The sequence below is a fragment of the Barbus barbus genome (assembly GCF_936440315.1).
Source record: "Barbus barbus genome assembly, chromosome: 3".
Lineage (NCBI taxonomy): Eukaryota > Metazoa > Chordata > Actinopteri > Cypriniformes > Cyprinidae > Barbus > Barbus barbus.
In genome coordinates, this window is record NC_136731.1 from 3,755,172 (window position 1) to 3,780,373 (window position 25,202).

The 25,202-nt window shown below is 36.8% G+C and overlaps 2 protein-coding genes across 2 annotated transcripts; one reads left to right on the top strand and one right to left on the bottom strand.

Annotated features, from left to right (window-relative positions):
- Window positions 1-11,273: 11,273 nt before the first annotated feature.
- LOC306854547 (uncharacterized protein) lies at window positions 11,274-14,689 on the bottom strand. The gene is made up of 3 exons (XM_079392673.1): window positions 14,609-14,689; window positions 12,869-13,300; window positions 11,274-12,700 (listed from the first exon to the last, which is right to left on the bottom strand). Exons 1-3 carry the CDS (start codon window positions 14,661-14,663, stop codon window positions 11,808-11,810), a joined length of 1,380 nt encoding a protein of 459 aa, XP_079248799.1. The 5' UTR covers window positions 14,664-14,689; the 3' UTR covers window positions 11,274-11,807.
- A 7,337-nt stretch (window positions 14,690-22,026) lies between these two features.
- On the top strand, window positions 22,027-24,977 carry LOC306854456 (GTPase IMAP family member 8-like). Its single transcript, XM_079392455.1, has 5 exons — window positions 22,027-22,077; window positions 22,269-22,910; window positions 23,204-24,010; window positions 24,186-24,290; window positions 24,444-24,977. Exons 1-5 carry the CDS (start codon window positions 22,068-22,070, stop codon window positions 24,581-24,583), a joined length of 1,704 nt encoding a protein of 567 aa, XP_079248581.1. The 5' UTR covers window positions 22,027-22,067; the 3' UTR covers window positions 24,584-24,977.
- Window positions 24,978-25,202: the final 225 nt, after the last annotated feature.

The window sequence follows — 25,202 nt, forward strand, 5'->3', positions numbered from 1 at the left end:
GGATAAAGTCATTATGTACATTAACAATGATTTGGGACAAATAGGCTTTAATGTTATTTAATGGAAAACTATGTGAACGGCACTCTGTTCCGTGGCAGGATTTTCTGTCGCTGCATTTAAATGCGTGTTTGAAGTTTCCCGCTCTGTGCAGAGCGAAGTGTCACATGCCAAAACAAACAACACGTGCTGTCAGTGATTTCCGCCTCTAGAGGCCGCTCTCATAATGTAAAATGATAGCAGACCATTCTCAACCACTCCGCAACACAGAAAACTATCGGCATGGATTTTTGCTGATAACTGATAGTTCTGCAAATCAACTATCGGTGCCGATTAATCGGTGAAACCGATGAATCGGTCGACGTCTACAAAGCTACATGACAATATATCCCAAATCTGTTTTCTAAATACATCAACGAAGAAGAATAACTAGTGGTTTTTAAAACAACAACGAATAAATCTTGTGTCTCTCAAAAGTGTTAGTCTCTTCTTCAGCTTCCTGAATAAGAACAGTTTGTAGAAAGCTACTTTCCTTCATGAAAGAGTAAGCAAACTACAAACACAGACTGAATCTCTTGTGGTTTCTCTCCAGTGTGGATCCTCTCGTGTGTTTTCAGGTCTCCTGACTGACTGTATCTCTTGTCACAGAGTGAACACGTGCACGGTTTTCTCTCCAGTGTGATTTCTCTCATGTCTTCTCCGGTCTCCTGACCGACTGAATCTCTTGTCACAGTGTGAACAGTTGTAAGGTTTCTCTCCAGTGTGAATAATCTGGTGCCGTTTTAAACACTGTTCAGATTTAAAAGTCTTCTCACACTCAAAGCATATATAATCTCTCACAGCAGTATGTATTTTCTGATGATTTTTCAGATATTCTAGACATGAAAAACTCTTTCCACACACAGAACATGAATGTGGCTTCTCCTTTGTATGAACTCCCAGGTGCTTCTTCAGGTTTGAAACCCACAAAAATGCTTTCCCGCACTGATCACATGTGTGCAGTTTCTCTCTAGTGTGGATGATCATGTGCTCCTTAAGCGTTGATGATTGTATGAAACTCTTCCCACATTGATCACACGTGAAAGCTTTCTCTCCAGAATGAACTCTCATGTGTCCCGTTAGGGCTCCTTTCTGTGTGAAACCCTTCCCACATTGATTACATGTGAAAGGTCTCTCTCCAGTGTGAACTCTCATGTGAACATCAAGATTATATTTGTATGCGAAACCCATTCCACACTGAGTGCAGATGATAGATTTATCCGTTCTCTTTTTCTTTACATTTTTCTGTTTGGTTTGAGAACAACTCAAAGGTTTTCCACCAGTTTTGACATTATGTTGTTCCTCAACTTCACTCAAGTCTTCATTCTCCTCGCTTTCTTCAGTCAACTCTAAAATAAAAGCAAAAACAGTTCATTTGTCAGTAGCTTGAAAAACAAACAAACTAAGAATACAAAGAGAAATGTGTAAGGACATAAAAGTTTAACAATGTAAAGTCAATTTCTATACTATGGAAGCCCGTTTCCGACACTGAATAAAAAATAAAACAAGGTAATTGCGACTTTTTAATCTCACAATTTTGACTATTTTTCGCGCAATTCTGAGATATAAATTCGCAATTCTGACTTTTTTCTCGCAATTCTGATATAAACTCGCAATTCTGACTTTTTTCTCGCAATTCTGAGATAGAATTGTGAGTTTATATCTCTTATATAATATAATCATACTTCTGTGATTAAATTATCATTGCTATAGACAATGCGAGTTGCTCTCGTTCTGGTTGCAGGTCTGGCTGTAAACTAGGTAGTGTAAAATCTAAGAAGCATATTCAGGAAAACGTTTATGAAAATGTCCAAACACAGGAAGCCTATAGCCTATATTCCAGATAAATGCCATCTAATTCAGGGGTGCAACATTCAGTTCCTTGAGGACCACAGCCTTGCAGAGTTTAGTTCCAACCCTGCTCAAAAACACTGTTTTTTAAATTCTGATTTATAGCTTAACCGTGTGTATTTGGGTTCATGTTAAACTATAAAACGAGTTAGGCTACAATTATGTTATTATAGGATTATTATGGCTAGATGAAATAAAGCATGACGTATACGGAGTAGGCCTAGTGATCTGGTTTGGCATAATCAGTAACAACATCTACTCGTAAGTCACTCAAAAAAGTTCTGGTGAATTAAGTATTATGCTCTTGAAGGACAGTCGGATTCTGCTGTACCAGCACATAAAGGGATTTCTGGAAATAAAGCTCTCGATGAGGTATCAATAATAGTGTTACAATTATACGTTTTTTTTTTTTTTACGAGTTGCGATTTTATATCTCTCAATTGTGAGAAAAAAAAATTGCGAGTTTGTCAGAATTGCGAGTTTATCTCTCAGAATTGCGAGTTCATATCTCTCAATTGCGAGAAAAAAAGTCAATTGCGAGTTTATCTCTCAGAATTGCGAGTTGCGAGTCTGGTTCCTCCGGTTTTATTCTGCAGGGTTCTGGTTCTTGTTTTATTCGGCAGGGCTCTGGTTCCTCCTGTTTTATTCCCAAAGATTCTGGTTCCTCCTGTTTTATTTTCCAGGTTGCGAGTTTATATCAGAATTGCGAGTTTATATCTCTCAGAATTGCGAGTTTATATCTCTCAGAATTGCGAGTTTATATCTCTCAGAATTGCGAGTTTATATCTCTCAATTGCGAGAAAAAAGTCAGAATTGCAAATTTATATCTCTGAATTCTAAGAAAAAAAGTCAGAATTGCGAGTTTATATCAGAATTCTGAGAAAAAAGTAAGAATTGCGAGTTTATCTCTCAGAATTGAGAGTTTATATCTGTCAATTGCAAAAAAAAGTCAATTGCGAGTTTATCTCAGAATTGCGAGTTTATATCAGAATTGCGAGTTTATATCAGAATTCTGAGAAAAAAGTAAGAATTGCGAGTTTATCTCCCAGAATTGAGAGTTTATATCTCTCAATTGCGAGAAAAAAAGTCAATTGCGAGTTTATCTCTCAGAATTGCGAGTTTATATCAGAATTCTGAGAAAAAAGTAAGAATTGCGAGTTTATCTTTCAGAATTGAGTTTATATCAGAATTGAGAGTTTATATCAGAATTGCGAGTTTATATCAAAAATTCTGAGAAAAAAGTAAGAATTGCGAGTTTATCTCTCAGAATTGCGAGTTTATATCAGAATTCTGAGAAAAAAGTAAGAATTGCGAGTTTATCTCTCAGAATTGAGAGTTTATATCTCTCAATTGCGAGAAAAAAAAATTGTGAGTTTGTCAGAATTGCGAGTTTATCTCTCAGAATTGCGAGTTTATATCTCTCAGAATTGCGAGTTTATATCTCTCAGAATTGCGAGTTTATATCTCTCAGAATTGCGAGTTTATATCTCTCAATTGCGAGAAAAAAGTCAGAATTGCAAATTTATATCTCTGAATTCTAAGAAAAAAAGTCAGAATTGCGAGTTTATATCAGAATTCTGAGAAAAAAGTAAGAATTGCGAGTTTATCTCTCAGAATTGAGAGTTTATATCTGTCAATTGCAAAAAAAAGTCAATTGCGAGTTTATCTCAGAATTGCGAGTTTATATCAGAATTGCGAGTTTATATCAGAATTCTGAGAAAAAAGTAAGAATTGCGAGTTTATCTCTCAGAATTGAGAGTTTATATCTCTCAATTGCGAGAAAAAAAGTCAATTGCGAGTTTATCTCTCAGAATTGCGAGTTTATATCAGAATTCTGAGAAAAAAGTAAGAATTGAGAGTTTATATCAGAATTGAGAGTTTATATCAGAATTGAGAGTTTATATCAGAATTGCGAGTTTATATCAGAATTCTGAGAAAAAAGTAAGAATTGCGAGTTTATCTCTCAGAATTGCGAGTTTATATCAGAATTCTGAGAAAAAAGTAAGAATTGCGAGTTTATCTCTCAGAATTGAGAGTTTATATCTGTCAATTGCAAAAAAAAAGTCAATTGCGAGTTTATCTCTCAGAATTGTGAGTTTATATCAGAATTGCGAGTTTATATCAGAATTCTGAAAAAAAAGTAAGAATTGCGAGTTTATATCTCAATTGCGAGAAAAAAAGGCAGAATTGCAAATTTATATCTCAGAATTCAGAGAAAGTCAGAATTGCGAGTTTATATATCAGAATTCAGAGAAAAAAGTCAGAACTGCGAGTTTATATCTCAATTGTGAGAAAAAAAGTCAGAATTGCGAGTTTATATCAGAATTGCGAGAAAAGTCAGAATTGTGAGTTTATATCTCTCAATTGCGAGGAAAAAAGTCAGAATTGCGAGTTTATATCAGAATTGCGAGTTTATATCTTGGAATTCTGAGAAAAAGTCAGAATTGCGAAACTTTTCATGAATGAGGTACATTGATCTTCACAAAAATCATCTAACATGCATTTTGTTGAAAAAAAATGTCTCCTATTATTTGCTGCTCCATATATATTATTCAACCGCTCTAAAGACTGCTTCAATTACAACAAACTAAATTCAGTATTGTTACAGCTTTGTAAGCCTAATGTACCACAGTCTTTACCCTTACGAAAATTGGTTTTATTGTAAAAAGTGTGGTAACCATGTTTTTTGGTGTATTGATTACCATTTGTATAACCCCAGTTTTACTACAAATATCATGGTTAAACTATGGTTAGTGTTGCAAAACCATGATTAATTTGTGGTTACCATGGTTTAACTATAGTAGCCATGTGTTTTGGTTTAATTTGTACTAAAATCTTGGTTAATTTTCGTAAGGGTAAAGTTGAATGAAGAATAAACACCAACCTCCTTGTTCCTCCTGTTTTATTCTCAAAGGTTCTGGTTCCTCCGGTTTTATTCTCAAAGGTTCTGGTTCCTCCTGTTTTATTCTCAAAGGTTCTGGTTCTTGTTTTTTTCTGCAGGGTTCTGGTTCCTCCTGTTTTATTCTCAAAGGTTCTGGTTCCTCCGGTTTTATTCTCAAAGGTTCTGGTTCCTCCGGTTTTATTCTCAAAGGTTCTGGTTCCTCCTGTTTTATTCTCAAAGGTTCTGGTTCTTGTTTTTTTCTGCAGGGTTCTGGTTCCTCCTGTTTTATTCTCAAAGGTTCTGGTTCCTCCTGTTTTATTCTCAAAGGTTCTGGTTCTTGTTTTTTTCTGCAGGGTTCTGGTTCCTCCGGTTTTATTCTCAAAGGTTCTGGTTCCTCCGGTTTTATTCTCAAAGGTTCTGGTTCCTCCTGTTTTATTCTCAAAGGTTCTGGTTCTTGTTTTTTTCTGCAGGGTTCTGGTTCCTCCTGTTTTATTCTCAAAGGTTCTGGTTCCTCCGGTTTTATTCTGCAGGGCTCTGGTTCCTCCTGTTTTATTCTCAAAGATTCTGGTTCCTCCTGTTTTATTTTCCAGGTTTCTGGTTTAATCATGTCCTCCTCACTCTCTTCTTTAACAAACACCATCTTGACAGCAGCAGATCTCAGTTCAGATGATACTCCTCCAGATATTCCTGCTTGCATGAAAACGACTGTGAGGATGAGAATATTACAGGTATTTACTGATCTACCAGCAGCATAATGACAACAATAGAGAGTGCAGTGAAACTGAACGTCTTCCTCTGAGGTTTGTTTAGCAAACAAACATATGTTTTAGCGCCACCTGCTGGACTGGAGAGAGAAGGGAGGAGGAAATAATGTGTGAGAAATACTTAGCGAGTTGCCATATAAATATGTCATTTCTAATAAACTAAATGTAGTAAAGAAGTACTTTACAAATTATTCACAGATGTTATCCTGTAAATGCAGGTTTTAGCAGATATAGTGTTTATAACAAATGTAATTTTTGTAATATATCTCTTGAAGGTATTGAACATTTATTTTTTTATTACACTTTCTCCATTTCATTTTGGTCTTTAAAACAGACATGAAAAAAAAATTAAACAAAGCCCTTAATTTAGAACCTTGTGGTATTTTACCTTGTTTTCAAACCCCATCGTTTTCTGATGAACAGATTTACATTATTAATCTGTGAATTATCTTAGCAAAGTTTTATATTCATAAGTCAAAAGTAATTCAAAGGAACCCATCATATTAAATTTTGTAACACTGATCTTAAAATATAATTTGAAACCCTTTTTAATAGGAGATCACAAAATAAGAAGCATATAAAAACTCTAAAGCTTTTCAAATTTATGTAACTGTCCTAATGTATATATTTATTTTTTTATCCTGGTATTTTTTATACACATACACACATACATATAAAGTGTTACCTATCTATCTATATTTTATATATATATATATATAGTAGACTATCAAAATAAAGTGTTACATATACAGGTCCTTTTAAAAAAATTAGCATATTGTGATAAAGTTCATTATTTTCTGTAATGTACTGATAAACATTAGACTTTCATATATTTTAGATTCATTACAACACAACTGAAGTAGTTCAAGCCTTTTATTGTTTTAATATTGATGATTTTGGCATACAGCTCATGAAAACCCAAAATTCCTATCTCTGTGTATAAAAAAAAAAAAAACATTATTTTGGCATTCACACCTTATTTAATTGTTTACATACAACATACAGCATTTGAATCAAGACGTGCTAAAAGTGTATAAAACTACTCAATACTTTATTATTATCTCTCACAATACGAGACATAAAAATGTGTCAAAACAAATACAAACACATTCAAAACAAATGACCATGGCTACAGTATTTTTCTGCCTAGAGGTAACTAACCCTAAAAAGGACAAGACCATAAAGAAACATCAGAAAAATAATGTATTGCTATTTTCCATCTTATTAGGACTCAAATAATACAATTTCATGATTTTTTCCCTCCCAAAACTTGACTCTTCTTCTTCAGGATACATCGCCCTTTTGTGGGTATAAATGCACAAAAAGCAGAATATTGTTAAATATTTTAAACTATTGTAAAACATTTTTCCCCATAACGTACAGCTTCAGCATTTACAACATAGAGGAAGATGCCCCATTATTAAAAACTGTGCATTTACTCTTAAAGTTGTAGAATCATTAGATATAAGGATGTTGATGCATCAGACAATGAGTTATTATAGAAAATAAAAAGGAACATTTTCTCATTTAAATGTCATAGCACTAAAATGTACTTACAACATATAAAAATGACTTTTGATATCATTGTTTATTTTTATATGTGTTGTTAATCTACATGTCATTAATGTAATGTACTTGTAGCTTCCCCCAGTAACTTCTCTTTGGCGATTTATTGACTGGTTCATACCCAACAAACTTGAGATGCCGTGAGAACTAAATGCACAAATGTCGAATAAAAACAAATACATAAATAAAAGTTGTCTTTACAAGCATTCCAAACAAAGTTAAGTTCACCTAATAATTTAACTACAATATTTATACAGATATTTCCCTTTCACACAGTAACATCATTTACAACAACCAAGTTCAAGTTTATTTGTATAACGCTTTTTACGATTCAAATCGTTGCAAAGCAGCTCTACAGGAAATTAAGTTTCCACAATATATTTATATATTTTGCAGAACCTTAATATATTTAACTTATGGCAAAATTGGGTAATTCTGTATGTTGTCTGAGCGTTGGCATCCTCTGAGGTCCTCTGAGGGGTTGGCATTATCTTTCCTCAGGTGTTCAGTCATCTCAGATCATTTAAGGGTTGGATCCAGACTGAAGCTTCTGTCATTCCTAGTTACCACGGGATGTTAATCAGAAACAGAGAAACAAATAGAGACATCATTAGCGTAGCTGCTGTTCCATCTAAGCAAAAATGATTTGTTCAACCCAAGCTAAAGAATAATAATAATGTACATTTGATCAGATATAACTGCAGTACAAGATTATAAGAGGCATTATGTGTATGCTTGGCTAAAGAGATGTGTCTTTAATCTAGATTTAAACAGAGAGAGTGTGTCTGAACCCCGAACGTTATCAGGAAGGCTATTCCAGAGTTTGGGAGCTAAATGTGAAAAAGCTCTACCTCCTTTAGTGGACTTTGCTATCCTAGGTACTACCAAAAGTCCAGAGTTTTGCGACCTTAGGGAGCGGGTTGGATTGTAGCGTGGTAGAAGACAAGTTAGGTACGCAGGAGCTAAACCATTTAGGGCCTTATAGGCAAGTAATAATATTTTGTAAATGATACGGAACTGAATAGGTAGCCAGTGCAGAGACTATAGAATTGGGGTAATATGATCATATTTTCTTGACCTGGTAAGAACTCTAGCCGCTGCATTTTGGACTATCTGTAGCTTGTTTACTGAAGATGCAGCCACCTAGCAGTGCATTACAATAGTCCAGTCTAGAGGTCATGAATGCATGAACTAGCTTTTCTGCATCAGAAACAGGTAGCATGTTTTGAAGCTTGGCAATGTTTCTAAGATGGAAGAATGCTGTTTTTGCAACATGGGAAATATGATTTTCAAAGGACTAGTTGCTGTCTAATATAACACCCAGATTTTTTACTTTTGAGGACGTAACAGTACATCCATCTAGTTGCAAATTGTAATCCAAGAGATTCTGTGTACTGTTTTTTGGTCCAATAAGTAATATCTCTGTCTTATCTGAATTTAATAGGAGGCAATTATTGGTCATCCAATCTTTTACATTTTTTACACAATCTATTAGCTTAGATAGTTTAGAAGTTTCATCTGGTCTTGTAGAGATATATAGTTGAGTATCATCAGCATAACAATGAAAACTAATCCTGTATTTTCTAATAATATTACCAAGAGGCAACATGTATATTGAAAATAGCAGAGGACCTAGGACAGATCCTTGTGGTACTCCATACTTTACTGGTGATAATTGAGATGACTCCCCATTTAAATGAACAAAGTGGTAGCGATCGGACAGGTAGGATCTAAACCATCTTAAAGCCTGCCCTTGAATACCAGTATAGTTTTGTAATCGATCTATGTAATTGATCTTTTTGTATATTTATTTAAAGACGATATGTACCATTTTTTTTGTCACTGGTGTTACTGTCACAAATCTAGTCCATGCTCTCCCGGTCAACCACCACTAGAGGTCACCCGTTCACCACAGTGACTTTTACACTCACAGCACATTGGACTCCATTTCCCACAATCCATTGCACTGACGACATGCACAGCTGTTCACCATTATCTCGCCCACACCTGATTATCATTTCACAATCACTCACTCACTATTTAAGCCTGGGACTTGCTCTTGCGCTGGGCCGAGTATTGTTAGCATTTATCTCTCTCCTAGCGATAGCGACTTTACAGAGTCGTAGTCTTGCCTTTCTTGCTGTGTCTGACCCTGTCCGTGTTTCCTGGATTTACCCTTCGCCTCTGACGTTTGGACTCTGTTCGATCCCCGTTTGGATTATTGCTCTCGTCTCTGGATTATCTCTCTGCCTTGCCCCTTTGGATACTGTTTGCTGATCGTCGACCCACGCTTGCTCCACGGATTGCTTTGTCTTGCCTCCACCATACCAGTTTGCCACTGTCTGACCCTACTTGTTTATGACCATGTTTTATAATAAAGCTCTGCATATGGATCCGCACGTCTCACGTCTCGTCAGCCCTGTTACAGTTACCTTCTTTGGCAATTTTAAAGGTTTTATGAAATTATTTCTTGAATTTTTTTTCAGCACATGTAGTCAGAGTTACAGAAAAATAATTATAATGCAACAAATAAGGAGATTTTTATTTATTTTAATTGGGTTTGTTAAAAGTGTGATTGAATGTTGTTTGTTCATTTGCACAACCATGTATTTGCTATAAAAAATATTTGAAAAACAGTTATAAACAAGTAATGATGCTATCCTATAAATCTTAACTCTTGAGTGTAGCAGAATTCAGTGGATGTAAAATTATCATGTCACATGTGATACATTTTATTTAATGTGACAGAAAAAGAAAACACTGTAACACCAGTGACATGCGACCAAAGATCCTTATTCTTCAGCTATAATTATTAGATGAGACTAAATCGTGACATTTGGCATTTAGTGAAAGCAGTTAGTAAAAGAATATAAACAAACCTATCTTCACTGGTGTTACCCACAAGGAAGGTAACATGTAACCATGTAACCATGGTGTTACTGTAACCATGACAGTAACACCAGTGACAATTTTCATGAAAAATGCATTTTACAAAAAGTCTGCTGCAAGATATCAAACCACATGTTGTCAATCATGGTATACTCACTAAATTAAGTAGTTTAATCCAATTGTATTCTAGTTTTTTTTACAATTCCCCAAAAATAAAGTGGATGACACCAGTGACGTCAACTAAAAGCTATGAAATCATGAGATAAATGACAATTTCTGATAACTGAACAAAAAAAACAGTGGACTAAACATGGGCCTTTTTTCATAGATCTTTAGAAACAACCCGGTCTCATCCCAACTCGTCACATATTGACGCTTGGTTTTGGCGTCGCTGAAAAATCACACCCCTACATATATGCAATAATGGCAACCTTATTATGACGATAAAATTCCCAATATCGCTTTAGCATATCGACGCCGAAAAGTTACGCTAAAGAGGTACCTTCACGCCGAAAAGTTACGCTAAAGAGGTACCTTCCCTTCACGTCGAAAAGTGACGCTAAAGGGGTACGTACCTTGAGCGTCAAAAAGCGACGCCAAAACCAAGCGTCAATATGTGACGAGTTGGGATGAGACTATGTTATTAGAAAATAGGAAGGAGGAAGTCAAATGATGTCATCAGTGTGATTTTTATTACAAAATAAATGATTTTTGTTAAGGGGTAACACGAGTGACAACTCCAGGGGACCACTGTTTTCATTATATATTTTATAATATTCATTTGGCATTTTGTGAAAAATACTGTAAGCATGGTCATTTGTTTTGAGAGTGTTTGTATTTGTTTTGACACATTTTTATCTCATATTGTTAGAGATAATAAAGTATAGAGTAGTTTTATCAGGGTTTCCACGGGGCCTTAAAAAGTCAATCTTAAAATCTAAATTTTAGGCCTTAAAAAGGCTTAAATTCGCTGTTCTAGGTCTTAAATAATTTTAAACAGGTCTTAATTTTCCGATGTCCATGTAGCGCACTTTAGAATGTTGTTGTTTGTTTCTGTGTCGTAGTTCTTTCTTTCGCTAGTCCAAATATAATTTGCTGTATTACGGCTTTCATATCATTGTCTTTTCTTGTGTAATTTTAAAAGACAGTAACAAGACTCAGAAGCAAAGACCAGGAGATGCGGCGTATCTTCAGCAGGATTCTTTATTGAAAATGTGCCGTTTTGGTGCTGCAGTCATGAAGTCCAGCTAAGGCTGTGATGCACTGTATTTTATAAGCAGTTAAACTTCAAAAGTGACTCCTTAACCAAAGCAGACGATACAAAAAATTGCTCTAGCAAACCTAGTCCCTAAAGATAATATAACCCTGAATGGCTTAAGCAGCACCTGGTCAAGAGAAGTAGAGGCATTTAAACGTTCACACATAGTTTGACTCTCACTTGAAACTATTGAATCTAGTCACTAAACTGATGCTATCATGTTGAATGACCAATACAATGTCGTTCACTTTAGTTTTTCATGCAACGTTTAATCAAGACACAAGATCAGTGAATCTTAAACACATTCTTACATCTGTTTTCCCACAACACCCAGCCATAAAACAATAATGAGGCTTCTCCTTCGTACAAACTTTCACATGTTTCTTCAGGTATAATGCTCGTCTTTTACTGTATTGATCACAGTTAAATGGATTTTGTCCACAGTGAGAATGCTGATGTAACTAAAGAGTGCTACATGTGAGAAACATGTGGCTTGTCTCTATTGTGGATTTTTATGTGTTTCTTAAGGTGGTCTTTTTGTGCAAAACTCTTCCCTCATTGATCACGTGTGCTGTTTCTCTCTAGTGTGGATCCTCATGTGTAACTTAAGGTTTCCTTTTTGTGCAAAACTCTTCCCGCACTGATCACATGTGTGCGGCTTCTCTCCCGTGTGGATCCTCATGTGTTTCTTAAGGCTTCCTTTTTGTGTGAAACTCTTCCCACATTGATCACATGCATGCTGTTTCTCTCCGGTGTGGATCCTCATGTGTAACTTAAGGTTTCCTTTTTGTGTGAAACTCTTCCCGCACTGAGCACATGTGTACGGTTTCTCTCCAGTGTGGATCCTCTCGTGTATTTTCACACATTCTGGCCAATCAAATCTCTGGTCACAATATGAACACTTGTAAGGCTTTCCTCCAGTGTGAACTGTCTGGTGCTTTCTCAGCTCAGTGGCAGTAACAAAGGTCTTCCCACAATCAAAGCACACATGTTCCTTCACACCACCGTGTCTTTTCTGGTGTACTTTTAAGCAACCCAGCAAACTAAAACTCTTTCCACACAAAGAACACACATGAGGCTTTTCTTCTGTATGAATTTTCAGGTGGGCCCTTAGGATTGAAGCTGATGTAAAAGCTTTAGCGCACTGGTCACAGTAAAATGGTCTTTCTCCAGAATGCGAACGCAGATGTGATTTAAGATGGCGCGCATCTGTAAAACTCTTCCCGCACTGATCACATGGGTACGGCTTTTCTCCAGTGTGGATCTTCATGTGACCATTAAGGCTTCCTTTCTGTGTAAAACTCCTCCCACATTGATCACACGTGTGTGGCTTCTCTCCAGTGTGGATTTTAATGTGTTCATTAAGGCTACCTTTTTGTGTGAAACTCCTCCCACATTGATCACACGTGTGCGGTTTCTCTCCAGTGTGTATTGTCATGTGTTTCTTCAGGTTTCCTTTATGTGCAAAACTCCTCCCACATTGATCACATGTGTGCGGTTTCTCTCCAGTGTGGATTTTTATGTGTTGCTTAAGGTGGGCTTTTTGTGTGAAACTCCTCCCACATTGATCACATGTGTGCGGTTTCTCTCCAATGTGAATTTTTATGTGATCCTTAAGGCTACCTTTTAGTGCAAAACTCCTCCCACATTGATCACATGTGTGCGGTTTCTCTCCAGTGTGGATTTTTATGTGTTGCTTAAGTTGGCTTTTTTGTGTGAAACTCCTCCCACATTGATCACAAGTGTGTGGTTTCTCTCCAGTGTGGATTTTTATGTGATCCTTAAGGTGTTCTTTTCGAATGAAACTCTTTCCACATTGATCACATGTATGCAGTTTCTCTCCTGTGTGGATCCTTATGTGTTTCTTCAGGTTTACTTTAAGTGTGAAACTATGAATCCTCATGTTCACCAGGCTTTTTTTGTTTGGTAATCTCTTTCCAGTCTGAGGGTGAGAATTTTTGGCTCTCCTGAATGACTTTTCTCCAGTTTGGACGTGATGATTTTTCTCCTCTCCTTCATTCAGTTCTTTACTCTCCTCGATCTGTTCCATGAAGTCTAAAATAAAACATAAAAAAGAAATTAATTTCATCCATCTATTCTCCAAACCACTCAAGTAAATATAATGAGATTTTACTAAATTTACAAAATGTTCAAAAATTTTGAAGCAGATATACAGGTGCATCTCAATAAATTAGAATATCATGGAAAAGTTCATTTATTTCAGTAATTCAACTCAAATTGTAAAACTCGTATTAAATAAATTCAGTGCACACAGACTGAAGTAGTTTAAGTCTTTGGTTCTTTTAATTGTGATGATTTAGGCTCACATTTAACAAAAACCCACCAATTCACGTCTCAACAAATTAGAATATGGTGACATGCCAATCAGCTAAAAACACCTGCAAAGGTTTCCTGAGCCTTCAAAATGGTCTCTCAGTTTGGTTCACTAGGCTACACAATCATGGGGAAGACTGCTGATCTGACAGTTGTCCAGAAGACAATCATTGACTCCCTTCACAAGGAGGGTAAGCCACAAACATTCATTACCAAAGAAGCTGGCTGTTCACAGAGTGCTGTATCCAAGTATGTTAACAGAAAGTTGAGTGGAAGGAAAAAGTGTGGAAGAAAAAGATGCACAACCAACCGAGAGAACCGCAGCCTTATGAGGATCGTCAAGCAAAATCGATTCAAGAATTTGGGTGAACTTCACAAGGAATGGACTTAGGCTGGGGTCAGATGAGCTGAAGGCCAATGTCAAAGAAACCTGGGTTTCCATACCACCTCAGCAGTGCCACAAACTGATCACCTCCATGCCACGCCAAATTGAGGCAGTAATTAAAGCAAAAGGAGCCCCTACCAAGTATTGAGTACATATACAGTAAATGAACATACTTTCCAGAAGGCCAACAATTCACTAAAAATGTTTTTTTTTAATTGGTCTTATGAAGTATTCTAATTTGTTGAGATTGTGTATTGGTGGGTTTTTGTTAAATGTGAGCCTAAATTATCACAATTAAAAGAACCAAAGACTTAAACTACTTCAGTCTGTGTGCATTGAATTTATTTAATAAACAAGTTTCACAATTTGAGTTGAATTACTGAAATAAATGAACTTTTCCACAACATTCTAATTTATTGAGATGCACCTGTAGATGTAAATCAAATCAGAATTCCAGATTTTTCCTCGCACCTCCTTTCATTGACCATTTGTTGAAAATAAAAAAAAATCTTACAAAGTGTCCTGTGTATTACTTGATATGTTAACTAAATATGAAATAACATTTCACAACCCATATGACTTTTCATACTACAAATATAATGCCTTTAAATGTCATCAATGATGATTAAAAAATAAACACCAACCTCTTTGTTCTTCGGTCTCTTCATGTTCCATTCTGCAGGATTCTGGGTCTCTCATGTTCTCAGTGTTCAGCTCTGCTTCACTTCTAGGCTGATGGGAATATTCCAGCTTTTATTGGTGAGTTGTTGTGGGAGGAGCTTCACTGAAAGTGAGTTGTTGTGGGAGGAGCTTCAAGCTGTGTGGCAGGAATAGCAGATCTGCTAAAATCCCAAATAATCAGTTAATGAATTAATGTTTTCATTATCTCACACATTTAAAGCATTCAATGTTTTGTGTTCACATTTTCAAAGATGGATAGATAAAAGTAAAAGTTCACATTCTATGAGTTTCTTTTTATTTATTTGCGAGTCGATCTAGTATAAACCTTAACCTTTGTTTATCTATCATAAGAACAAACTAACAGAGAAATAGATGAATACACACATATAAAGAAATCAAATATAAAAATATATGAATACAACAGAAGAATAAACTGATTCAGAAGTAATTGTACAGATGTGTAAGCAACAAAACACATTTAAACTTAGTTGAACTGTAGTTGGTTTAGTGTTTACACCAATTGAATGAGCTTTAAGTGGCAGTTCACAGGTGATTTGAAGACATCAGCGTCATGAATGAGGTGAAAACAGGAACTATTAGCATGAAATCAGCACTTCTGAAAAGATTTACATGATCATCAGCAGAGATTTCACTGCATTCACACTTCAATTGTTTACATACAGCATTTGAATCAAGACGTGGTAAAAGTGTATAAACAGGGTTTCTGCAGGTTTCACCAAGTCGAATTTAAGACTTTTTAAGACCATTAAGAATTAAAACCTAGATATCACGACATCAAACACACACACACACACACACACACACACACACAAAAGGAAAATACAAAATTACAGGCAAGGGTAGACAGACAGGTTAGATGCATTGTTGAACTACAGAAAAACCCCCACAAACATCTTGGCATGAGTCTGCAGATGTGTGTGTGTGTGCATGAGTGCTACATTAATCTCAGCTCTTCTCCCTTGGCCAGAATTTCCTCCTTTTTTTTAGTTCCTCTAAGTAATCCTCTGCCGCCTTTCTCTTTTGGCCCTGTGCAAGGGATTCTTCCCTCTTTCTCTCTGTTTCAAGGTAGAGACGGTACCTGGTTCTGGCTGATGCCACCGAACTCAAGAGTCCTTTTGTCAGGGGAACTTTGGAAACACCCCCGTGTCGAGTGACATAGTCACATACCATCCTCTGTGCTACTAAAGTGTCTTCTTGCATGTTGCAAGTTTCTATTTCTTTATTAACAGAAAAGCCTCTTTCGACCGTCCATGAGACAAAGTCAGAAGCTTCTGGCAAAAAGCAAAAAGCTCTGGGTAGTTACAAAGGAAACTGCTCAAGAAGACGTCAAGACTCTTTTGCATCGGTGGGAAGGAGAGAAACTCATCACTTCTGCACTCAACAGACAGGAAGGCATAGAATTGTTGGAGAATGACATCTAAGACAAAACAAGCGAAAAAGACAAAAATAGTGATTTTTGATAAATCATTACAGTACATCAAAACTGTGTAACGGTTATAATGAGCAGAATCACTACTGTATCTACATTTGTTGATAACTGTGGATAAAGCCTATTTCAATACCAAGTCAGCTGCTTAACCATGAATATGACAGAAGTACGGTGGCCGAGAGATCTCAACGTGCTGCAACTTCAGAAAACACATGCAAACAGAAAAAGCACCAGCAAATCAACAAAACATCTTCATCAGTTTGACAGCAGGTGGTGCAAATGATCACAACACAAGCAAATAAAGAAACACACTGCAAATGCTCACAATACAACCAAATACATTTTATTTGCAGTGCGTTTCTTTGTTTGGTTGTGTTGTGAGCATTTGCAGCGTGTGCATTGTGAAATTGAGGAAGTTGTTTTCTTAATTTGCAGGTATTTTTCTATTTGCAGCACGTTGAGCTCTCTCGGCCACCGTACAAAAGCAACAGATCTGCACTCAAAAATCCTGACTAGACAAATAGAAAATAAAAAAGTACACACAACAAATAATAAGTGTACTGAAAAGGACAAACGTGTAAAAGCTATGCTATTAGATTTGTGAAATTAAACATCTTTAAAAAGGTCAAACAAATAAAGGTCTGGCCATAACACAGACAGCACTATTCAAATATTAAAAAAATGATCTGTGCTGACATCTTACTTTTGTTAAAAGCCTCTTCTACTACTATTCCTACTTATCAGTTGCTTGTCTTGCAGAAATGTCTGAACAAGACATTTCATCTGCCTCTTGCACTTGTCTGGGTCTCTGAACATGACAGAGGGGTCCAGACACGCCATCAGCCTAACTGACGATGTTTGAAAGTCCCTGCATGCAGTCTCTTTTAAACTCAAGGACTCCGAGCTCAACAATTTTCCTGCTCTGTGCGTGGGAATTAAGCAGCCATAATTAGTACAATAAAATTATGTTTGCTGCTGCCGAACAAAAATTATAAAAAGATCTTTCTTAATTACCACACTACCTTGAGGCCTGACTCAGCACCCAGGCCGAAGTCAATATCCTTTGGTAGGAGCCAGTTCTTCTTGTCAGCTGTATCTAGTTTGGTTAGCTGCAGTGTGGTGACCTCCCTCTTAATGAAGCGTCTCAGGAGACTCTGCCAAAAAATTATCTCAGAAGTAAATGGAAGTATCTGGTGCCCACATTTCTGAAAAATGTAAAGCCATATATATACAGGTGCTGGTCATAAAATTAGAATATTATGAAAAAGTTGATTTATTTCAGTAATACCATTCAAAAAGTGAAACTTGTATATTAGATTCATTCATTACACACAGACTGATATATTTCAAATGTTTATTTCCTTTCATTTTGACGATTATAACTGACAACTAATGAAAGTCCCAAATTCAGTATCTCAGAAAATTAGAATATTGTGAAAATGTTCAATATTGAAGACCCCTGGTGCCACACTCTAATCAGCTAATTAACTCAAAACACCTGCAAAAGCCTTTAAATGATCTCTCAGTCTAGTTCTGTAGGCTACACAATCATGGGGAAGACTGCTGACTTGACAGTTGTCCAAAAGACGACCATTGACACCTTGCACAAGGAGGGCAAGACACAAAAGGTCATTGCTAAAGAGGCTGGCTGTTCACAGAGCTGTGTCCAAGCACATTAATAGAGAGGCGAAGGGAAGGACAAGATGTGGTAGAAAAAAGTGTACAAGCAATAGGGATAACCGCACCCTGGAGAGGATTGTGAAACAAAACCCATTCAAAAATGTGGGGGAGATTCACAAAGAGTGGACTGCAGCTGGAGTCAGTGCTTCAAGAACCAGCACGCACAGACGTATGCAAGACATGGGTTTCAGCTGTCGCATTCCTTGTGTCAAGCCACTCTTGAACAAGACACAGCGTCAGAAGCGTCTTGACTGGACTGCTGCTGAGTGGTCCAAAGTTATGTTCTTTGATGAAAGTAAATTTTGCATTTCCTTTGGAAATCAAGGTCCCAGAGTCTGGAGGAAGAGAGGAGAGGCACATAATCCACGTTGCTTGAGGTCCAGTGTAAAGTTTCCAGTCATTGATGGTTTGGGGTGCCATGTCATCTGCTGGTGTTGGTCCATTGTGTTTTCTGAGGTCCAAGGTCAACGCAGCCGTCTACCAGGAAGTTTTAGAGCACTTCATGCTTCCTGCTGCTGACCAACTTTATGGAGATGCAGATTTCATTTTCCAACAGGACTTGGCACCTGCACATACTGCCAAAGCTACCAGTACCTGGTTTAAGGACCATTGTATCCCTGTTCTTGATTGGCCAGCAAACTCGCCTGACCTTAACCCCATAGAAAACCTATGGGGTATTGTGAAGAGGAAGATGCAATACGCCAGACCCAACAATTCAGAAGAGCTGAAGGCCACTATCAGAGCAACATGGGCTCTCATAACACCTGAGCAGTGCCACAGACTGATCGACTCCATGCCACGCCGCATTGCTGCAGTAATCCAGGCCAAAGGAGCCCCAACTAAATATTGAGTGCTGTACATGCTCATACTTTTCATGTTCATACTTTTCAGTTGGCCAACATTTCTAAAAAAATTTTTTTTTGCATTGGTCTTAATTGATATTCTAATTTTCTGAGATACTGAATTTGGGACTTTCATTAGTTGTCAGTTATAATCATCAAAATTAAAGGAAATAAACATTTGCAAATATATCAGTCTGTGTGTAATGAATGAATCTAATATACAAGTTTCTCTTTTTGAATGGTATTACTGAAATAAATCAACTTTTTCATGATATTCTAATTTTATGACCAGCACCTGTATATATCATAACATAATTCCAATTAATGAAAGTTCAAGAAATTAGTTATTCTTCATTAACAAAGTGTATACATCAATTAAGCCTACTCAGTGGTGGCAATAGTTCTGTGCTGACAATGTACAGAGCTATACATATAAATCAGTAGCTTGATCAGCTCAGCTAGGTCATTGCTTAGGAAAGGCATCACTGGTTCATCTTCAAAAGGGGGCTGAAAAGCCTGGCAACTGTCAAGGAGAAGTGTAACTTGGCCACGATGAGTGTGTCTTTGATAGCATCCTCCACTGAATCAAAAGATGCTGTCCCAGGGTTTGGGAGTTGTTTTCTTCTCACCGCATCCATATACTGAGTAAGTGATGGCTAAACTTCAAGAGCCCTCTCTATCACAGACTGGTTTTCAAGCCGCCAATGACCACAGAAAGATAAAGGGAAGACAGTGGACTTGGTCACAGCAGTGTAGTCTTCTCTTCTTGCTGGCACATTATGGAATAATGGCTCTCAGCTCTCATGGCTCTCAGCAATTTCTCCACTTGCCATATGGAAAAGCCACTTTTGACTGCATTATGTAACGTGTGGAGTCCACAGCTCCCCACAGCAACAATTGAGGGACTCAAACACAACAATTAAAAAAGGTTCAAACATTCACTGATGCTCCAGAAGGAAACACGATGCATTAAGAGCCGGGGGTGAAAACTTTTTGAATTTGAAGATCAAGGTAAATTGTACTTAATTTGTCTTCCAGGAAACATGCAAGTAGCTTCTGTTGCTTCCGAAGGGCAGAACTAAATGTAAAAAAAAATTATATTTCTACAAAATAAGAACAATTTGGACATCTTCATTCTGTTCAAAAGTTTTCACCCCCGGCTCTTAATGCATCGTGTTTCCTTCTGGAGCATCAGTGAATGTTTGAACCTTTTTTAATTGTTGTGTTTGAGTCCCTCAATCATCCTCAGCGTGAAAAGATGGATCTCAAAATCATACAGTTACAGCTGGAAAGGGTTCAAATATGCAAAAGATGCTGGAAAACTGAGGAATCTGCAGGACATGGAGGATTTTTCTGAAGAACAGTGCTCAGTTGAACTGTTCAGAACAAACAATGGACTCAAACACAACCATCACAAAACAAAAAAACAGTCGTAGATCATCCAGGTAACCACACACAGTATTAAGAACCAAGGGTTCCCAAACTTTTGAAGGGGGTTATTTTAATAATTTCAGCTGTTTGTTTATCTTGTGGACTAAATGTAAACATCTTTTATGGAAAATATCTTACTCAGTACAGTACTAAATAAAAAATAACATGCATTTTGTATGATCTCTCTTATTTTGGTAAAATTATCCACATTTTCACAGATTCTGCAAGGGGTTCCCAAACTTTCGCATGCCACTGTATATATGTGTGTGTGTGTGTGTTGTTGTGAATGTGGCTGTATCTGCATGATTACCATCTGTATGGACACACATCAGCGTGTGATTACCGACTCTATGACGGCTATCAGTGTGCTGTCAATGATCAGCTATTATTGATTATATGGCCCATCTGTATGATTATCATCTGTATGGAAGCACATCAGTGTGTGATTACTGACTCTATGACCATGTCTGCCAATATCAGTTTATGTCTGGCAATCAGAGAATGAGACACTTGAGAATGTACTACATACAAAGCATTTTTTTTCTTTCTTTTTTATTACTCAAATAATTATTTTTGTACTTTTTAGTGCTCAAATAAATCACTTATATTGTGTCTAAAATTCTGTCTATTATTTTAGAATTGAATTTTGATTGGGGGGGGGGGGGGGCTAGAAATATTCTCAGAAAAATTATTGCAGGAATCAAATTTTTCATGGTATCTTCTTCAAATTTGAAGTATAAACTCATGAGACACGCGACTTTCAACCCATTACTTTTCTGGATTGCTCCAGGACTTATTTCAGGCACTCTTAAAAGTGCTGGGTTATTTCTGTAAACATTGTTGGGTCATAATTCTGGGTTGTCTGAGGTACTGTAAACACACAGTTGGGTTGTTCAGGTTGGGTTGGGTTATTTTGACCCAACCGGTTTACTTTTCCTCTTCATCGAATTTTCTGGATTCTTCGCTCGTCTCGTCGTCAGATGGTCAAGCAACTCGCAGCAAGCAGGATGATAAGGTAAATTAATATGATGATATGATTATTTACATCTATTTTTAATAAACTGCAGTAAGAGCACATTGATTTCACGGTTAATGTGATATTTGATCTGTCTCTGTGTGGGTTAACGTTAGCGTTATTCTGTCAATCAAGTAGCCGCCTAAATTTTTTGCTGACAAAAAAGGCCTCAACAATCTCTTTATCGTTGTATACAAATTTAATATATATATATCTTTCTGTGTGTGTATGCTTCAGTGTCTGCGGTCAGAAAACCGGACCGAATCGAGTTCTCTCTTGCGCTGTCAGATTTATCCATATGTCTGCTCTTCTTTTACTCCCACATATTGACATTTTTGAACGTTTTATGCTCCGTGCAGCAAGTGTATTATAGCTTATGTCCTGCCGGTTCATATGTATGCATCTAACCTCCTAACTACGCACTACAGAACTATGTTCTGAACGAATCTCTTCCCAAATCGTCCCTCTCTAAAATGAGTTTTTATTCGTTGACGAATGGCAATAGATTTTCGTCATAGTTTTTGTCATTCAAAAAGAGTTTTCGTTCATCATCGTCGGTGAAAAAAAAATGTTGTTGACCACAATTATGACGAAAATTATTTGTCAGCGAAATTAACACTGGTTAGGCGGCACATGAACTTGAAATATGACAGAGGAGAGAAACAGCTGTAGTACTGATACGTTTTATTAGTTGTACATAATGTACACACAGCGATAGAAGAGTAGCATATTTGGCCAAAATTTCAGCATCATTAGTAACCTGAATATCTAGCACAGACAATCTTTGTATGGTTACTTTAATACAATTCTGAAAATAAATGTCTTTTATGTAAATGGGTTGGAATGAACACATGATTCCTGTGCCTTTTGTTAACAAAGCACTTAAATATGATAAACTCATCATTTCAACAAAAAAATGGGAAGTAGGAATTTACCGATAGCACGTGAAAACAGCTGAGAGTCAGATTCTGTCACATTTTGTATGATTACAGCGCATAAGAAAGATGGAACAAGGTAAGGTTCAATTTGAATATATATGAATGCCTTTTGCTTTTGATAAATACAAATACATTCTAAACAAAACAGAATAGGCCCACTGGACAATTAATCTTGACAACTACCGTATCTTATATTACATAGTAAAATATAAAAAGTGCAAAGTTGTAGTTTGATTTTCAAATGTCCTCATGTTTCTTTTCTGGCAGAAATAAGAGCTGTTGTTCTTGGGTGGCAGAAATCTGACAAAGCCTCGGTGATAAACAGCATTTTGGGTGTTGAAGTTGAGTCGGACAAATTATTTGTGAAATCTGTGAGGAAAGACGGTGAAGTGAATGGAAGGAAGATAACTCTGATCAATACTCCATGTTGGTGGGACAATTTTGATTTGCAAGACTCGTCAGAAGTTGTTAAACAAGAGCTGGTTTGCAGTGTTTTCATGTGTCCACCAGGACCTCACGTCTTTCTGTTGGTCATTAATCTCAGTTTGGATTTTACTGAAGAAAACAGACTCACCATTGAGGAGCACCTTAGTCTCTTTGGTGAGAATATCTGGAGACACACCATAGTGTTGCTTACACGAACCAATTCAGTCAAGAATGAAGGTCTTCAGCTGATAATACAGAAATGTGGAGAAAGATATCATGCCTTTGATTTCAAAAACAAAAGTGATGGAGTCAAAGATCTACTTCACAAGATTGATGATGTTGTGGCAGCAAACAATGGCAAGCATTTTGAAACGCATAATGATGTGCTGCTTGACATTCAACGAAAGAGGGATGAAAATGAAAGAAGAGCAAAAGCCAGACAAGAAACTGTTCAGGGCAAAAGAGACCTACTTACAAAAATAAGTAAGTAGTACAGGCGTGTTTAACTAGCATTCAACAGTTAATTCGTAAATATCCAGAGATGGAGACAAGTTTTGAGTAATACATTATTGCCATACTTCCATTTGTGTTATTTCAGTTTTCCTCACTTCACTGTTATTATAAAATGTATAGGTTGGACATGTTTTACTCGTTCTTTATTATGACTGTCACAATAAAGATGGATTAAACGTGACTGGTAGTGCATATTGTAAACATGCAAATGCCTCCAAATGATTTGTAGTTTTTAATGTTTGTTGGCTTCTTCCTTCTTGAAGATGCTGTGGCTCCGCTCAAAGAGCTGAGAATTGTTCTGCTGGGTTGGATTGTGTCTGGAAAGAGTTCAACAGGAAACACCATCTTCAATCATGAGATATTTCCAATAGGAAAAACACAAAAGTGTACAAGCCATACTGGTGATGTAAATGGCAGATCAATAACCATGTTGGACACTCCAAGTTGGTGGAAGTATTTCTCATCTAAATTCAACCCAGAATTTACACGGGCTGCAATCGTGGAGTACATAGGTCAGTCGCAACAAATGCAGTTCCCTCATGCCATGATCTTGGTGATTCCTGGTGATACTTCATTTAAGAATGAACAGAAAAGGATTATTGAAGAGCATATGGCCACTCTAGGAGAGGACGTCTGGAGACACACCATAGTTCTGTTCACATGGGGCAACAGATTTCCAGACATCTCAATCGAGCAGCACATTGAGAGTGAAGGTGAAGCTCTTCAGTGGCTGATTGAGAAATGCAGGAACAGATATCACATCTTTGACAACTCAAACAAGAATAACCGAGATCAAGTCACAGAGTTGCTCCTGAAGATTGACGAGATGGTGGCAGAAAACAGTCTGTTCTGCTTCAACACTCAATGTGCTGAGAAAAAAAACATTCATGATACTGACACACAACCAGATGAGGAAATAAATCTGGATGCTGACTGTGTGATGGAATTACTCCAGCAGGAGATTATCAACAGGTGTAAGGGGATCAGAAGTAAACTAAAACACTACGGGATAGATTTCACTGGGTGTATGGAGACCAGAAGTTACCATAGCATGCCAAACAAGCCAAACTGTAAGTTGTCACTGTTAAAATTACTTGCAATTTACACGTCAACTCATAATATAAGCTCCATTACAGCTCATTAATCCCATAACTCCGCAATTCATTTACTTCTCAGAGGACATCCTTAAATGGTAATGTTTTAAGATGTATTTAAGCACACCCTGTGCACTCTTTCCTCTTTCAGTCTCTGCTGATGAGAAACTCATGGAGAAGATTAGGAGAGAAGGATGCAGATGGGAAGTAACTTTAATGGACTCACTCTTGAACATTCAGAAAGAAGCATCGCCTGGTGAGCTATTTAGCTTTCTAAGAATACATATTTTCTTGGAAAATTTGATACGTTTTTTTCTCTCAATGTTTATAAAGCATAAAATAAAACGAAATTATTTCCTGTCTGAGACTACATTTTCTGCCCCTCACATTATCATTTTCATATTCGCAGATGGAAATATGAATCCATGTTCAAGTGATGTGGTAAGGTGGGTTCAAAGATGCCATGAATACAGCTTCATCGCCAGTAGTCTAGAAGATGCAGAGCCCAAAGGCATAAAAAGAAAGTTTTCAGAATGTAACCCTGTTTAAACGTTACACACATGTACACTTTATAGCAAATACAAACTATTTGTTTTAAAATGCATTTAATAATCATGTGAGAATTGTATGTTAATGTTTCTAATTAATAATTATTACTGTATATTTAAAAACTATATTACAATATTTTTTCATGAAAATGTAGTCACATTTGGTTTCTGTTTAGTTTTTATGGACTTTTAGTTTGTTGTTGATGTCTTAGTTCCTGTTTTCTTTTACTTTTGGTTCCCTAGATCATCACTACCCATGTCTTGTATATATGCCTTGAGTTATTTCTTCCCATTGTCTGGGATTTAATTTAGTTTGCAGCAAAGCTGTTAACATTTTTGCTCCATGTTAGTATGCCGGCTTTTGTTTTGTTTGCTTAATAAAGGTAAACTGCTGCATCACGGTCCCCCTCTCTTCTTCTTACCTTGACTCTGGTGTAAGAGTTTTATCAGCCCATCTAACATCAGTCGAGTGTTTGAAATAACTTCCTTTTGCAATCTGACGTGGTTTCATATCACAGAATGAGGCAAAATCCTTATTTTATATAGTTGGCCTATTCTATACAATGATAAAGGCTATGTTGACTAATATTGCATTATACATATAGTTTATTCATATAGAA

Excerpts from the sequence above, each read along its gene's own strand:
- LOC306854547 (XM_079392673.1), bottom strand. The coding sequence starts at position 14,663 with ATGAGAGACCCAGAATCCTGCAGAATGGAACATGAAGAGACCGAAGAA. Across the intron at positions 13,301-14,608 it reads AGAGACCGAAGAACAAAGAG|ACTTCATGGAACAGATCGAG; the intron begins GTTGGTGTTTAT and ends GTTTTATTTTAG. Across the intron at positions 12,701-12,868 it reads GAGGAGTTTTGCACTAAAAG|GAAACCTGAAGAAACACATG; the intron begins GTAGCCTTAAGG and ends TTGCACATAAAG.
- LOC306854456 (XM_079392455.1), top strand. Across the intron at positions 22,911-23,203 it reads AGACCTACTTACAAAAATAA|ATGCTGTGGCTCCGCTCAAA; the intron begins GTAAGTAGTACA and ends TCCTTCTTGAAG. Across the intron at positions 24,291-24,443 it reads TCAGAAAGAAGCATCGCCTG|ATGGAAATATGAATCCATGT; the intron begins GTGAGCTATTTA and ends TCATATTCGCAG.